This window comes from Carassius gibelio, chromosome A3, assembly GCF_023724105.1.
Source record: "Carassius gibelio isolate Cgi1373 ecotype wild population from Czech Republic chromosome A3, carGib1.2-hapl.c, whole genome shotgun sequence".
In the NCBI taxonomy this organism is placed as follows: domain Eukaryota; kingdom Metazoa; phylum Chordata; class Actinopteri; order Cypriniformes; family Cyprinidae; genus Carassius; species Carassius gibelio.
This window is the reverse complement of record NC_068373.1, coordinates 29434436-29452328: the sequence shown is the minus strand read 5'-3', so window position 1 is coordinate 29452328 and position 17893 is coordinate 29434436. Positions and strand designations below refer to the sequence as shown.

Here is a 17893-nt window from a genome sequence, read left to right as displayed (position 1 = left end):
TGAGTGAAAATTCCGGGTGAAATTTTCGGACTCTGCGTGCAATGACCTTTAATCTTCTCCCCCAGACTCGTCAGCCTGTTTATTCATTTTGGATATCTGTGACTGAAAAACTTCCTGCTATCTTGGGCTTTAGAATCCCCCCCCCCCCATCTCCTGATTAATCAGAAACAGCATAGAAGTCAATAACCTCCCAATCAAGTATAAATCCACTTCTCATTTCTCTAACTATTGCCACGAATATAATTCTACTACACAAAAAATCTAAAAGTTGTAGATATATTAAACACTGGATTTATCTTCTTTCAAAAAAAATAACATTACATTAGAAAAAATTACATTCACTCACAAGAATATGTCCATGTTTATCAAAACCAGGAATGCATTTCTACAACATCTTAATATGGATCAAACAGGGCAGAACAGCTGGCTTAGGTGACTGATGTGGAGGCAGGGATCTGGAAGCCACTGTGGAGCTTGAGCAACAGAGGACAAAGATGGAGCCGAAGGCAAGGAGGAGCCTGATAGAGCTGGAGGAACAGATGGACGAGGCGCAGCTGGAGTGGAGTCCTGAGGTGATGGATGGTCAACGAGAGACCAAGGCAGAGCAGGAGGGACCGGGGATCCCGGTGGACCCAGTGGACTGATGGGCCGAGGTGGAGTCCTGGACTCTGAGGCTGAAGGTGGAAGAAAGGCATTCTCCAGCCATGCTGACAATGGAGACTGGCAGACCCACGAACAGATGGTGGGCTGAAGGTGAGCACCGGGCCCGTCGCGACAAGGCAGGCAAACCAAGCAATTGCTTGGGGCCCCAAGACAATGTCTGGTAAAGAATAAAATGCAACGACACTGTGTGAGCGCCCCCTTTCATTGTCAATGCAGTAAAGTGTAATGACACTGTTATCGGGATCCCCCTCAAGGGGGCTCCTCTCAGTAGTTGCTGATGGCAGCCAGCCAACCACGTGATCTCTGCTACTGGCAAAATACAAAACCTCCTCGGCAGTCATGAAGAGGAATTATGCTTCAGGAAGCCAGAAGAGAAAAAAGAGAAAGGAAGAGCAGGATAAGAAAAAACAAGATAGTGGTAAGTGATAAATTACACTGGATAAAATAGCTCTACTTGTTAGTCTTGTACAAATGGTGTAATTTTGCAGCAGGTAGGCTAGCAAAAATATGTTTATGTTAGCTACCTGCCTGACGGCAAATGCTGCTTGTAACGAACAGTTAGTGAAACTTTTTTTTTTTCGAACAGAAGGAATATGGTTACTGTAATATGTTTTTTAACGGGATAAGGAAGACGCAGATCTGTTCCAGAATCACTGTTTATCGTATTTAATGACATGACATTGCTGTAGCTTTCTAATAGGTTTTGATGAAAGTGGCATAGCAAATAGCATGCTATACTATTACACTGTGATAATCTATTTACCAAATGGGAGTTATGAAACCACATAATAAATTCCGTGCATCAAACATTAGCTTGGGATGTTTTTAAGCATTGGTAGTGAAAGCAGCTGCCTGCATCCCTTCCCTTCTAATATCAAATATGGAAATGCTAACATATCTTTAAGTTTTTGGTAAACTTTATAATAAGTAAAAACACTGTTTGCTAACAGTTAAATAACAATTAACTAAATATTAATTAACTATCAATTTACCACCTATTAATGATTGTTATTATAAAGTGTTACCATCTTTTCTTTCTCCCTCAAGGTGCTTTGCTTAAATTTCTCAGCCCTCAGGCTCTTCCTAAGGATACACCTCCACTGATGAAGGTAGAGTGCATTCCTCTCACTGAGCTGGGGTGCGTTTCCCAAAACCATAGTTGCTAACCTGTTAGCAACTTAGTTGGTTGGCAATGGGAAACTGCATTGCAACCAACAAAGTTTTAACTTAGTTAGCAACTATGGTTTTGGGAAACGCACCCCTGAGCTGTTAGTGACCTGCTAGAGGGGCTGCTAGATTACAGCAATGGAGGAGATAGGAGCTGAAGGGTTGGTGGTCATTTTTGAGCCTGCGGGCTCTCAGGGCTGTCTTCTCTGGGCCAAACTTGGGGACCGCACCCTCTCAGGGCTGGATGTGGAAACAGGGACCCTCTCTGGGCTTGCCTCGGATCTGAGGCTACATAATATAGAAATATTTATTTTAAGATGCAAAAAGTGAAACTGCAAATGTTAACTTGATATAAAAAAAAAAATAATAATAAACCTTTGCAATGCATATAAATAAAAAAATCCTCTACACCCCAGAAAACATAACTGTGCAGTAAAAGGAAACTGAGCATCTGCAATCTGATATAAAAATACATGTCCGTAAAGTGTAAACATTGCTGAATAAAAATGTACCAGTGCCAACACTGGATTGCAGGAGTGCCAAAAATAGCTGTTAGTTTTGTAGATTTTTTTGTTGATGTGGATTCTATTTATTGCTTATTTATTTATATTCACTTTCTTGCTCAAGTTATTAAATTCATTTAATTCATTTTTTCATTTTATATGACATTGCAGAGGTTTATGTTTCATTTTATATCAAGTGTACAGTTAAAAAGTTTAATTATTTTGCGTCTTGAAATAAATATCTCTGTGTAATGTATCACTCTGTTGTGGATGCTTCCTTTTACTGTTTAGAATATAACTGGCCCTTTAAATCTCCTTTGTAAAAGCTTAAAGAGGCATAAATAATCCTATAACTACCTATTATAATACATGCTAATAAAGCATTCCTCATCACACTATTACTATATGTCCAAATAATAATATGTAGAAATTATATTATACATATTATAGATATGTTTATAAATCAAGAACAAAGAATTTATTGCTCTATTTATTAACTGCTTACTAATGTCTTTTAATGTAGGAACAATGTTTTATAAATGATGAATTGACTATATACTAATGCTGAACTAATTATTCATCACTTCCAGTTATTATAAAGTGATACCAATGCTTGTACTTGGAATATTTTAAAATAAAATGAATAAGCAACTGTTGTGAAACTTAGGTTTATTTAGTTTGATGCTCTGTAATTAACCATAAAGTTTGACAAGAATGTACAAAAGGGTGGAGAGAGCATGCACCATCTAGAGGACACGAAACAGACAAAGACATACGGTGAAGAAGCAGAGACACAGATAGCAACGCAAGCGATAGAGGAAGGATATCCGCTTAATTAGAAATGAGTCACAGATTTTTATATGTGATTGGAAATTCCCCAAAAAGAAACATATGAAGTCTGAGGAGTGTGGTGCCTAGAGGACACGTCAAACCCTACTGAGGGGAGATTAACAGTTTGATTTACTCATATCTTAACTGATTTGAAGTTATGTTTGCATTAAATGCTTTGTAATGTAACTAATAAAATAAGAGATGTTATTGTTGCGATTGCCTTACTTATAACAAACTGAGTCTGAAACAAGAACAACCACAAGGGAGTCTTCTTCATCCTGTGTGCGGGTGAGTACTTCATGGTTTAGGCTAGATTTGACTATCCTTAGCCTCGGGGCCGGTTCTAGTCATTTGGAGGCCCCCAGATCTCAATAAAAAGCATTTGAAAACAAATGTGATTACCTTTTTATTTATATAACTTTATATTTGGTATGTTTTTACTTAATACAGTACCTGTGATATTATTTTCTGGAGTAAAAAGCTTTGTTGTCTTTACTATAACTTTTCATCAATTTAACACATCCATGCTGAAAATTATTGTTATTATTTGATCAAATAAATGCAGGCCTGACAAGCATAAGAGACTTCTTTCAAAAACATAAAAAACTGTTATGTGTCCAAACTTTTGACCTGTACTGTGTGCACATAAAGTATTAATCAAACTTTATCTAAGGTAATCTCGTTTTTTGGTTGTTGAGGATCTTATTATAACCGTGATTATTATTGTTATTATTTAGCAGCAGTTCATTAATTTATTCACAGTTCCTAATTCCACTTCAGTAAATGAACATCATTGCTTATCATTCTTTTATCAATACTGACTACAGATACTGTCATATTATTCATATTATATAATATACACAGATCAAGTGGAAGTGAACAAGATGATCACTACTGGGTAAAGGTGTAAGATAAAAAGGACACACCAAATAACACTATACACTGTGTGTAATCTTTGTGGATAGAAGTAAACGAGGAACACAAACACAAATATTTCTATAACATGTTGCATTTTGAAATAGTCTAATTTTGACACTAATGTTCTGAGAAATAAAGACAAGGCTGAGTTAAAGAGATTTGGAGGCAGTTTTATTGCCATTTGTGTTTCTCATTGCCACTTCCTGAGGAAAGAGTAGGTTGTGGTTTCTTCTTCCTCTTCTTTTATTATTATTATTATTTTTTTTTTTTTTTTGCACAAGATGGCTGCTTTTCACCAACCAACTTTCAGCTCTGTTGCCATGTTTGGGCATAAGTGACTTACAGCTGAGGAATACAACAAGCGACAGTAATACAAGGTTTCAGTCATTGTTCAAAACAGTAAAAGCCAGAACATGAAGAGATCAAGGAATAATGAGGGAACGGTCATAGGGAAAAGTGAAAGGATAACATTTTAAAGTTTTTCCCTTTTTCCCTCCAGATAATCTCTCTACATACATTTTTGAATCTAGATAATCTGTCCAGAATCAGGAAACACACAAACTTCTATAATTAATAATAATAATATATATGCTATATTTCTTTTAGGCAAAATGTTAAAATTATAAGTACTACTGTATTGGAATGACTGTTTTTCCAAATACGTAGTAAGGTCTTTCAGTTCCACAAAATGCACACACACACACACACACACACACACACACACACACACACACACACACACACACACACACACACACACATCCTGTTTTCATCAGGAACTAGCTTTGCTTGATTTCTTTGCCTTCTTGCAGAAACATTTCTCTCATAGTATGTTCACTATTAGTATATTTACACTAGATGAAAGAGTGCTGAAACGTGTGATATCAGAAAACATTTGGCAACATTACTGAATTCTTTCATATCTACATACCCAGACGTCCTATAAAACGAGAAGAAGAAAACGAAGATACTGAACTTTGAGTTCATATTACTACTCTTCCAACAAGGACATTGGGGTAAATATAACTATTTCAGTATACATTTATGCTTACATTTATTCAGTTGTGGAATTTTTGCTGTTCAGACAAAGACAGACTGAAGAGAACAGATGAAGACTCTAAAATGGATAATAAACTAGTCGTTCAAGTTGAATGCCCTTTTACTGAAGAACTTCTAAGGCTGATTCAAACTGGTATTAATCCAATCTCATAGCTAAAAACATCTAACTGTACTATTTGTTCTCCATATTTGTCAATTAATTTATTTCATATTACAGGCATATTATATAAGTCTTCATAAAACATTAAATTATTAACACTTATACAGCAACTTTAAAAACTGACATGTCACGGTTTGCTAGGGTGATAAGCACATGCAGATGTCAAACAAACAGTCTTTTAATAAATCCTCTTAGGAAAATCAGGAGAACACAACCAGGTAAACAACATGGAGAACAGAAACGTGAGGAGTAATCAAGGATAACTAATAAAACACAGCTGAGACCAATGGAACTTAATAAAACAGGAAACAGGAGCGAGCAAATATGGGCATAAAGACAAAGGAGGCAGGAAACACAGGGGAAACAAAACAATCACTGAACATATACGTGATACATTTTGAATGCTTTAATTCTGCAATAAAACCAAAACAATAATAACAACGTTTAACGATTCATAACGACTTTATGCCTCAAACATGTACAAAGTCAGTAGGAATCTATTCTAAAAATAAATGTACTTATAATGCATGATTTCAAAAATCTGTTGAAACTGGCAAAAAAGATGGGTTGCAACATGACTATTTTGAAAGAGTTACAGTTCCAAATGAAACTTCTAGATTCATATTGCATCATACTTGTGATAGGGGATGAAGGAGAAATAGTCACAGGTTGTCTCAGCAACTATTTGTATGCATTCAACTTATAATGTGAAATGTGAAAATATGCACACAATGAAGACCACAGACATTCCATTTAAGTTTGTTTTATGTTGCAGACACTTTTTATTTTTGAATTGAAAGACTGATTATGTACAAGAGTTGTTTAGACAACCTGTGACTATTACTCCTTCATCCCCTATCTCAAATATGTGGCAATATGAATCTAGAAGTTTCATAAAAGTCTAAAAACATTCAATGCAAACCCAAGAAAGTTGCATCTAGCTTATAAACTCTTGAATATGATAAGACAACAAATCCATTTGTCTTAAAATGGTGGAACATAGTGCAGAAGTTGGGGAAGTTGTGGCCTGGTGGTTGGAGAGTTTGACTCCTAATCCTAGGGTTGTTGGTTCGAGTCTCGGGCCGGCAATACCACGACTTAGGTGCCCCTTGAGCAAGGCACTGAACCCACACGGTGTGTGTTCACAGTGTGTGTGTTCAAATAAAATAAATAGAATGAAGAAAATATTACATTTGTAAAATAAAAAAGGTATACCTGAAAGAAGATTACGCATTTAACTGTTTGGTTACCAACATTCAGCAAAATATCATATTTTTGTTCAACAGAAGAAAGAAACTTTTTTGAAATTTGAAAAGTTTGCAACTTGAGGGTGAATGATTCACAATTTCCATCTTTGGGTGGACTTTCCATTATGTAAGCAGTGAAGGTACAAGTATTTAAATATATTTATATAATATATATTTTATAAAAAGGCACATATTGATTAGGTAAGATGGATTAACCCTGAGAAAAGTCCTAGATATTCATGAAAATAATTATAGTATTTTTAAAATATATGCTTTTTATACAATTATCATGTAAGCTACACCTAAGATTGTTTGTTTGTTTATTTATTAACTTATTATTAAACATGCAGGTATTTTCATTCTTATAGGTGTTAGATAAATAACAATAAATATAATTACATCTAAAAAAAAAAGGTATACCTAAAACAAAATTACTCATTTTGTAGGCCCATAGTATTCAGTGGCTGACTGTACTAGGTGATTTCATATAATAATGTAAATGTAAATTCATTACTTGTCTGAATTTCAGCATTACAATGGAATCATAAGCTAATAATAAAAAACAAAAACAAAAAAAAACATTTAGGGTTCTTGACCAATTAGAATGAAACACATCCAAAAACTGGATAAAGGGGCCTCAATATTTTGCCCCTAACAAGAAATAATGCCATAAAAGGGAGGAAAAGATTATCTACAGCAATTAAACCCATGCATTGGCTCTTTATCTTTTCATTCTTCCTTTTGTGTGACTGACGGAAGTGAGTAAACTGCTGCTGTCACTTGAAACCTGGAAATGTTGTTTGGACGATTCTAGAGACCTTCATAATTATGTATGTGTGTGTGTGTGTGTGTGTGTGTGTATATATATATATATATATATATATGTGTGTGTGTGTGTGTGTGTGTGTATATATATATATATATATATATATGTGTGTGTGTGTGTGTGTGTGTGTGTCAACAAAAAATACTTATTAGTAACATGGAAATGTAATTTATTTTGGAGGGTTTGCCTTCACCATGCTTCCTGAAAGTTGGGTTAGGAACTTGACAACCTCATGTGACAGGAAGGAAGTGAAGACTCTTTTTTTCCCTTTATTTGGTTGTTTGCTTGCATGTCATTGAGAAATAAAACATGGTTAACATCTAGAAAAAAACTTACAAAAGGAAAATGATAACTAAATTGCTGGTGGGCTTATATGGGTGAATAGGTAGCCAGAGCAGAGACTGTAAAATTGGGGTAATATGATCATATTTGCTTGACCTGCTACGGACTTTAGCTGCTGCATTTTGGATTGACAAATATAAAGGAGTAGAGATGTACTCTAGTACAGCTAAATATGTTTTTTGCATAGTTCTAAAATTGGATTAATACCAGTTTGAAGCAGAAGTTCTTCAAAGCAGTTAACACCTTGGCATGCTAACTCATCTTAACTCTCACTTTTGAGAGATACCTACAGAGAAAGAATAGGAAGCATGAGTGAAAAATAACTGAATAAAGTTTACTGAACAATCTTTGTTGAATTTCTCTTTATGATTTTATGATCAGTCTTCATCTGACCAGCAAAGATTTCACAACTGTTATTTTACAAAGCAAGTAAAATGGAAAATTGTTGCTCCCTTAACATAGTCTTGTGATGTGAAAAGCCTCAAGATTACAAATGCAAAATTTGAAACAATAAACCTTTACTAGGCTGTTAACTTTCGGTCAATCAACCGCACACACCTCTGCTAAAGCATGACTCGTCACTTGAACAGTGGTCTGGCGCTGATGATGTTACAGGTACTCAAACCCGGAGCTGCCATCTGAACTGAAGCACCTATACAGAAATCTAGATGGCTAATATAATAATAATCTTAAGTATGAATTTCAGAAAAAATCTGCCATCATCCCATCCCACTCTCTGTAGTTGTCCTCATCAACAGCCAGTCCGAAGATGAGCAGCCAATCAATACAGGATTTGGCTAGTAGCCAACAGCATTTGTTATCATAGCAAGCATATGTCTGGGCAATCAACCCCACTGTCACACAACTGTGTACACGATCATCACGTTTTGTGCTTGAGTTTCGAATTTGCCATTTCTTTAGGTTTACTTTTAAACTTTAAAAAAAAAAATCAGACCTTTTCAACTCAAATTCTTCTATTTACTGATCACATCTAAATGTTTCAAATGGCCAAACTTAATTAGTGTAAATAAAATTGTATAAATTCAGTTAGGCCAATTGAACAATGTAGATGTTACCAGTCATTAAAAATGTTGAGTAGGTGGGGGGGTGGGGGGGGGTTATTTTTTACTGCGTATGTGCGAGCTTTTGCACGAGTGTAAATGAACGCTGTATAAATCTGCCATGTTGTCATTTTCATGTGACCTACCAGCCCCATGGCCTCATGGGATAATAAAGTGTCCATTGTATAAGCACTTAAGAATCTCTTCAGAAGTAGCAGGTCATGTGGGTAGTCTTTGCCTGCTCCGGGCAAGAAGGTTTCTTGAAGTGACCCCTAATATTACAACGTTTTCGCACACACACCTCCAAACACCATTGAATGAAATTGTCTCATTGTAATGTTAGACTATTTTGTAGACTTCAATATTGTTGCCAGCACCTTAATTGATCAAAATGGATTGAATGGCTCTTAAAACGGACCTTTCATCTAATTCATACTAATTAAACTGTATGTCTAAGTACAATAGAGTAATGTTTATGAAATATTTATTTTCTTTTTCCTCCAATGAATTATACACCTCAAATCATTTAACTCCAATATAATACATAAATTATTTATTTATTTATTTTTATAATGAGACAACACTAAAAATAAAGGATTAAAATACAATTGAATAGTTGAACCATTTTCAATTCACCATTTATCTGCTTTCTTTGTGTGCAAATGACCTGCCTTCCTTCTCCTTCTTTTAGTTTAAATCATTTTTAAGTTTTATGGAATAGTTATCGCTCTCTCTCTTAATTTCCTTCCTGTATGATATTTCCTTCCAGGTGGCGTTCAATTTTTACAAAACCCGTAAACAACAAATATGAATTCTGTTCCTTGATGTAGTAAGTCATTAGTGATTTTAATTATTATTATTTATTATTATATAATTATTGTGATTTATGGCATAATACATGTGTTTTGATTCCATGTTTACATTTCTTACCATAAACTCATTAACAGAAGAGTATCTGGTTCAGTAATGGAAGCCTCAAGTCATTCTGAGGTAAGTAGCACCATAAAGGCTAGTATTTTTATGTGCAATATCTTACCACTCCATTTGATAATAGACATTTAGCATCAAGCATTATTAGCATCATTACTTTAGCTGCTGATTTTCTTTCAGAAAAAGAAAGGCCAGACAGCTGTTTCATCTAAACGTCCAGTGGACATCAATGACTGGAATAAAGACCATGTGAGACAATGGATACTTGAGATAAAAGTGGACGAAGAAGATGCAGAGATTTTTTACAATCAGAGAATTAATGGAGCTAGTCTTCTCCTCTTGGAGGAGACTGATCTTTCTTCCATTCAAAACCTATCACTGAATGCAAAAAAACTGATTATTCACAACATAGACCATCTGAAACAAAAGACTCAGCAGCAAAATGACATGGTGACTCAGGCTTGTAGCTTGAAACCTTATCCATTCAGCAGATTTAATGCGGCTCACAGGTACAGAGAAAACAGCATTCTAGATGTGACTGAAACTGGTCCTAAAGACCTCATACAACCATGCCATGAATTCAAAGCCTTTGTAAACACAACAGAAGAGGGCAGAATGAAAAAATACACATATGAAGTCATTCGATTTGCAGCAGCTTGCATGAACAGCCGCACAAATGGCACCATTCATTTTGGAGTGGCAGATGACCCCCATGGACAAATTCTGGGTGTTTGTGTCCAGAAAACTGATGGTTTTGATGTACAGCAGTCACATGCAATTGAAAAACATTTCAAATTGGAAAGATCTGTTCAAGTGGCAAAGAGGTGTATAAAACCCCCGCGTTTTGTTGAAGTTCTCAAAGCTGACATGACATCCACAGGAAAATGTGTTATTGAGGTAGACATAGAGCCATCCTCTTTAATATGTGAAGACATCTATTTTAACACATATGAAGTAGACAAAAATATCAAGCAACTCAAAAATAAAGACAAGATGCTAGAGGCCAAAACAACAGGGAAGAAGAATGATGGAAAGTCTTTCTTTATAAGAGACAGCAGCAGCAGCAAGAATCTGATTACATCTGGTTCCTCAAAGGAGTATGAGAAATATATCAAAGACATGCCACATTTGTCTCAGTTGAGGAAGGATGCGGAAGAAAAGCATCTCTCTACTGTCAAAATCAGTGTGCAAGGCCTTAAACTGTGCGAGATGATAACAGGAGGGAGCCAATCTTTGGACAGGTCACACTTTGCATGGTACATTGTGGTGGCTAACAAGTCTCATCCTGTCCAGTTGGAAAACTTGCGTTTCCTTCTTCACATGGATCCAGTGGCTGTTTTAGATTTTGATCCAGAATCTGCTGAGAAGGGCTTGAATAAGATGTTTGAAGAGAGAAAAATCAATGTTCATTTACCAGCTCAGTTTAAAATCACAGGTGCAGTTGAAGACATAGCAAACAGGTTAAAGCTGACCAGAAATACAAGCTGGGTTTTCTGTAATGGAGGCACCAATGAGGAAAGCCCCTCTGATGCTGATCGCTGGTTGACTGAGAAAGGATCCTCTGTGCGTGATGTGGTTTCTTTCCTGTGCCGAAAAGATGTGTTGCCTCACAAGAAATTTCTTACCATTTTCTTGCTATTAAGTCAGGTGAGTGATGGAAAAGACCCTTTGCTTGAGACCTTCAGTATGTTTTTACAGGAGCTCAAAGGAGGAAACCAAATCTTGTGTATCAGTGACAATAAGACATCATACACCTACTGGAAACAACTTATTGAAGGCCGATATGGAGTTGACATTTCAACAAGATGCATTTATGAGCTGAGTTTCGCTGAAGTCAATGGAACCGTGCTCAGTCTGTGGTCAGAGAATCGCAAATCAAGCCGCTTTCTGCCTTGTGGTGGTGGCAGTAGTGTTGTGCTGTCAAAGAAAATGGATGCATCCTTAGATTTGCTGAGTGTTCTTTGTGTGAACCAGTGTGATGGAGGAAATGAGGACAAACAACAACATGAGGAGAAATTTTACAAGGGAGGGAAGGTGTCCTGGTGGAACTTCTACTTCTCAGAACAGCCCGGGTCAATGCCATTCATCAAACGAGACAAATTCGACTACATCATCAATTTCGTTATTCCAGACATAAGCAGTCGGAAGAGAGTGTGTGAGTTTTTCAGCATCTTGCATCTTCCAGGCTGCGGTGGCACTACATTAGCCATGCATGTTCTGTGGACACTCAGGGATAAATTTCGCTGTGCAGTGCTGAAGGACACAACAGATGATCATCCTGAAATAGCAAAACAGGTAGTGCAGCTACTGACATATGAGACAAAAGAGCAACCTACACGACTTCCTGTTTTGCTCATGATCGATGACTTCCAAGACATTTGCGATGTAAAAAAACTCCAACTTCAAATTGAGGATGAGTGTCTGAAGCAAAAAATGTTTTCAAAGTCTCCACAGGTAATAATTGTTAACTGCATGAGAGCTGAATCCAGTGAACAGACTGATGATGCAGTATTCATCGGAAACAAATTATCAGAGAAGGAACAGGAACGGTTTGAGGAAAAGCTAAAGGATTTTAAACGGACCAACACAAATATTAAAACATTTTATGGGTTTATGATTCTGAAGAATAACTTTTCACCTGAGTATATTCAGGGCGTTGTGAAAAATACTCTGAAGGGTTTTAACTTCCAAGACAAACATGCTCAACTTTTTGCTGTTCTTGTCCTGCTAAATGTCTACTGCAAGAATGCATTGCTGTCAGTCTCTACATGTGAAGAGTTTCTTGGTCTGCAAACAAAAGCAGATTTTGAACACTGCAAGATCGAAGATGGATTTGAGAGGTTTTCCAATCTTTTGACAAGATGCACAGTCAATTCCAAAATTAGCTTTGAAGGTGTGTCAGTGATCCACCCAAGTATTGCTCAACACTGTTTAAAAGTGCTTTCAGCTTCTCATCGGGTGACAAAAGCAGAGATCACTAACCTTCTGCTCACAACAGAATTATTTTATGAGTATGCTCTGGGAAAACAAAAATTAATGCAGGATGTTCACAACATGTTAGTTAAGAGGCAATATTCAGCTCAGTTTGAAGACTCACTTTTTTCACCTCTTATCCAGGATATAATTAAAGAGACCCCAGGGTTTGAAGAAATTGTTCTATACAATGCAGCGAAGTGCTACTCAAAGGATGCAGTAATGTTTCAACTCCTCGCAAGGTATCATTACATCAAAAAATTGGACTTTACCACAGCCATGAGTTGGGCAAAGAAGGCTAAAGACCTTTTAAAGGACAACTCATACATATGCGATACAGTGTCACAGGTCCTTGTACGTGAACTAAAGCATGCTGTTCGCAAAGACAAAAATAATCCCATCAAACCAGACAGTCTTGAGGAGTATCTTACACTGGCTAAGTCTGCAGGAGAAGCTTGCAAAGAAACACAACAAACAGCAAACAAAGAGGCCATGACTCGATTGCAGAGACTAAAGGATTACAACACCTACAACACCGCTGGGCATCTTGGTGAACTTCAAACTGCTGCTGTTGTCATAAAAATACTGCAAAAAACACCACTGTTTAACTGTCTTGGTCAAGTCCTATCAGGTCAAATTACCTTTGAAGATTTGCCAAGGAAGAACCCCGAACTCAAGCAATATTGCCATGTATTGCAGAAGCACAAGAGCTATCTTCTTCAACTAAAGGGCACCATGAAGAATCATTTTTATTTTCTTGACAATTTGTTTGTCAATTTAGTACCCTTTTTTGCAGAGAAAGACAAACAAAAGGAACTGACAAAGCCCAAGGTTTCCAGGTACTTTCAACAGTACGCTGACCTCTTTTGTAACATACATTGGAGTGAGCTGGTCACCAACGAGCGCATGAACCTCATGGTTAAAATTGAGCAGACGCGACAATGTCTGGAGAGGAACAAGGGTGATTCCTATACCCGTCTTCTGGAATATTTATATGAGAAAGACTCTGCATCAGCTCTTGAAGAGATCATCCAGCAGTATGATTTCATTCTGAAGTTGACAAAAGAGGCCAGACAATTGATGGACAAAATCAACTTCATCTATGCCAATGTTATTTTGGCCAACATCCACCCTGAATCTCAGTACATCAGGCCCTACCAAGACCTTCGTAACTTAATACTTCAAATAATCGATCACCCCACATCCTTTAGTGAGATCCTGCCATTGCACTACATCACAGTTTTATTGTTACGACGAGAGGAGGACTGTGGATTACCAACTTTTGTGTCACAAATTAAGTTGTCATTTTTAAAAGACCTGAGACCTGTGTCTAATGGAAAGAGAGCAGCTGTCCATTTTTACTTAGGGAAGGATGAAGGTTACAGTGGCCTGATTTCCCATAGGGATATAAACAACTGTTTAGGATCAGGACAGAACATCTCAACTAAATGGGATGATGAAAAAGTGTGGAAGCAAGTGAGAGACTGTGAGAAACTCTACAGAGTTTCTGGTGAAATTTGCAATGGTTTTATCAGTGTTGCTGGTGTGAAGGTCTATCCAATGTTCAGAAGCCAGTTACATAATGAATCTGGCACAAGAGTGTCATTCTTCATCGGATTCTCAATGAATGGACCAGTTGCACTTGACATAGACTTTGAGTCACAAGGTTCACAAGCCTGATCTAATGGATCTGACTGATTTGAAACATAACTCAGAAATCTTTATAGAATTCCAGTTTAAAACTAAGGGCCCTATTTTAGCAATCTAAACGCAAAGTGCGTGTCCAAATTCACTTTTGCTATTTTAATGACGGAAAAACAGACCGTACGCTGGGGCGTATTTTTGGAACAGGTTGTCCCTATTCTCTAAATGAGTGTCATCTCCCATTCCCTTTAAGAGTGAGATGTGCTTGCGTCATGGCAGATTTTTGCTTCATTTCTTAATAGATAGATAATCCATTTTTATCTCTGTCCTCCTGTGTCTCCTCGCGACTCCAGTTTCACTCGTTTCGCAGTGCTCTCAGAAAGTTTTCCAAACAAATCAGTCTCTTGCCGCTCTGTCGGAGAAGTGTCTGGCTGCAGACTTGCACTTCCACTCTCAGACTTGCAGTCTCAGACACTTGTGCTTCTGCTAGCAACGTCACTTGCAGTCTTTATTCTTTTATATTTTTCTATTTATTGATAACTTTTTGTTTGAATCTTTCAACATTTTACAACAGTAGCCAGGTTGTGAAAACAAGAAAAAAGAAACTAAATTACAATGTCACTTACAATTGCCACTTGCACTCTCCGCTACCTGTGACACTTGCAATCGACACAAATCGTGCGTGTTGCCAATGGAGACAAGACGCAGTGGTGGTGATTAAACGATTAAAACTAAATTAGTAGGCCTACTACAATAATTTACAGGGTCCTGCAAGAAAAAGACAAGACCGGCAAATCCGTGGCCACAGAACAACAGAATATGAACACAATGCACAAATTCTTTCGTTCAGCGTTTTCCTCCTGTAGAAAAAACAAACACCTAATATGGCATAAAATATTAAGATCACTGATCCATTATATAGAACTGGATTGCTCATGACGTCATTAAAGTGAAGCCGCCGCGCCGCCATATTGGTAATCCCTAGTATGTGAAAACGTTCCTTAAAATAATAGGAATTTGTCTGATTTTAATGAGTAAACAACACCTAACAGGTCAGCGTTTATAAATATGAAGTATCTCTGTACATTATTACAATGCGAACACCCTAGGCATGTAAACGGTTATTTTTTACATTTCGGGAATTTCCCCTACTTATTAAAAAGCTACATTCATTACAGTAGTGAGCATCATGAACATGATAAACATTAAAACGCTTGATGTGGCCTAATAACAGACTAAGATGATAAAGACAATTTCAGTAGGCCTAGCTTGTTGTTGACTCAACGTATATACAGACCAGCAAATATGAACGTGCATTAAGTGATTTTAAAAGGATCAACTCTGCACAGGAAAGCAGGCGAGTACAGAACGCAGTGCGTTAAATTGTACATTAAACTTTTTCCTCCTATACAAAATCATTATAAATAAAACACATAATGTATATTAATGGACAAAGAAAGTGAAATAAACGAGTTGTAGACAGTTTATTCTATATGGAAAAATGCTTAACACAAAATTTAGCGTGTTGCGTTTTTTCTGGGCTCACCAGTGCTTGTACATATTAGTTATGTATTTCAATAATATAGAGAAGCATATTGAATTTGGCCTTTGTCATCTTAGTCCATTATGCCACATTTTGCGTTATGTGAGAAAAATATTATATGCATATTCATTAAAATAATGAACTGTATATTTAATTTGATTTGCCGGTCTTGTCTTTTTCTTGCAGGACCCTGTACGTTATAGTACTAAATTAGTTTTAATCACCACCACAGCGTCTTGTCTCCATTGGCAACATGCACGATTTGTGTCGATTGCAAGTCTTGCAGGTAGCAGAAAGTGCAAGTAGCGATTGCAAGTAACATTGTAATTTAGTTTTTTTTTCTTGTCTTCGCCACCTGGCTACTGTTATAAAATGTTGGGAAATTCAACAAAAAGCAATAAAAAATTCAATTAAATAAAAAATAAAGACTGCAAGTGATGTCACTAGCGGAAGTGCAAGTGTCTGAGAGTGCAAGTCTGAGAGTGCAAGTGCAAGTCTGCAGCCAGACCCTCTTGGTAGATCCGCCCCTGAGCCTACACAATAATATTATTTTACACTGTAATCCTTTTGTTTTTAATATTTGTTATGTTTGTGTGATGCGCATCCCTGTGTGTAATAAGCAAAGTCAATGCGCACTGTGCACCCGCCCAGAGACGCATTTTCTACCAACACGCTCTTTAAATTACAAAAAAAAAAGTATTGCACCATTGACTTAAAGACTTTAGACCAGGTTTCAGTTGGTCTATGGCGCAGTCAATTTTCAGCTCCTTAAAATAGCAATGCGCTTGAACACACATCTTTTTTTGGCCAGCACGCCCATGGGCACACAAAATGGACGCAAATGCATTTGCTTTTAAACGACATGGCGCTGGAGGGGAAAATGCAAACAGCACCGGCCTTGCATCGCATTGCGCCGGGTGTATGATGGCCCTAAGACACTCAAGTCAAAGGAGCTCATGACCCAAAGCCCTGTTGTTGTTCGTACGCATTTGTTTGGTTTCCCACATTAAAATGTACTTTTTTTTGCCAGTACTGCAATGAATCTGCAACACAACTGTGTTGTAATTCAGTTGTATTGGGTTATTTATTTTTCTTTTTATACATTTTCTTTTTGCAATTTACTGATTTATTGCATATCCTTTATATTTAAATTTATTTTACTTTAACTTAAAAAAAGGCCCATTGGACCATTTTAATATAATGGAATTTTCCATTGTTTATTTTTACGGGTGCTTTTGCATGTAATTTGAATTTTTTGCAGGGTGTTGTGTTTTAAGGTTGAAGGAAATGTTTGTAATCAGAAGAGATGCTGGTAATGTTTTGCCAGGACATTATCTTTATTTCTACTGTTTTTTTTTTTCTTTCATTGTGCATTTGTTTTTTGATAAGTATTGCCATTGCTGTGTAACAATATATTGTATAAGGATTAATGTTTAAGATTCTTTGCTAAAAGTTGCACACTCATAAGAAGTAGTAAAGTTCCATTACATTTGCTCGTGATCATAAAACTTGTCTTCTGTTGAGACAAAGTTTAACCAATAAACTTATTTCTTATCACTTACTTTCCTGGCTTCTGCCCTCCTCCTGAATCTAGTCATTCCATGATTTTATTCCTGGATCAACATCTTCTGATGATCCTGAATCAACATTATTGTATAAAAATATAAACTTAATCCAATCCCTACCCCTAAACCTAACCTTACCCATAATTTATTCCTAAAATCAGTTGGAAATGATAACAGATTAACGAGAGTGTAGAAGCACCTAACTCTGATCATAAGCCTAAAACATAGATCAATTCTGATTGGTTGATTGGAATGTTGTTCCAGGAACATGATGTACTTGTTGAAATCATGCTCGCCTCTGGTATATGTGTGTATTGTTTTTATATTTTGTATTATTATTCCAAATCAACTTTGCAGAAAATTGTGCCGCACAACCAGTGTTGGGTAAGTCAAAAAATAATCCTCTATAAATAATAATAATAACAATTAGTGTGCAGCATCCATGTGGAAAATCCACCACA

The 17893-nt window shown here is 36.6% G+C and overlaps 1 protein-coding gene across 1 annotated transcript; it reads left to right on the top strand.

Annotated features, from left to right (window-relative positions):
- The first annotated feature begins 1912 nt into the window (after positions 1-1912).
- LOC127941520 (sterile alpha motif domain-containing protein 9) lies at positions 1913-17429 on the top strand. The gene is made up of 5 exons (XM_052536617.1): positions 1913-3452; positions 5018-5098; positions 9547-9606; positions 9725-9767; positions 9888-17429. The coding sequence occupies exons 4-5, from the start codon at positions 9744-9746 to the stop codon at positions 14358-14360; spliced, it is 4497 nt and encodes a 1498-aa protein (XP_052392577.1). The 5' UTR covers positions 1913-3452; positions 5018-5098; positions 9547-9606; positions 9725-9743; the 3' UTR covers positions 14361-17429.
- Positions 17430-17893: the final 464 nt, after the last annotated feature.

Excerpts from the sequence above, each read along its gene's own strand:
- LOC127941520 (XM_052536617.1), top strand. The coding sequence starts at position 9,744 with ATGGAAGCCTCAAGTCATTCTGAG. Across the intron at positions 9,768-9,887 it reads AAGCCTCAAGTCATTCTGAG|AAAAAGAAAGGCCAGACAGC; the intron begins GTAAGTAGCACC and ends ATTTTCTTTCAG.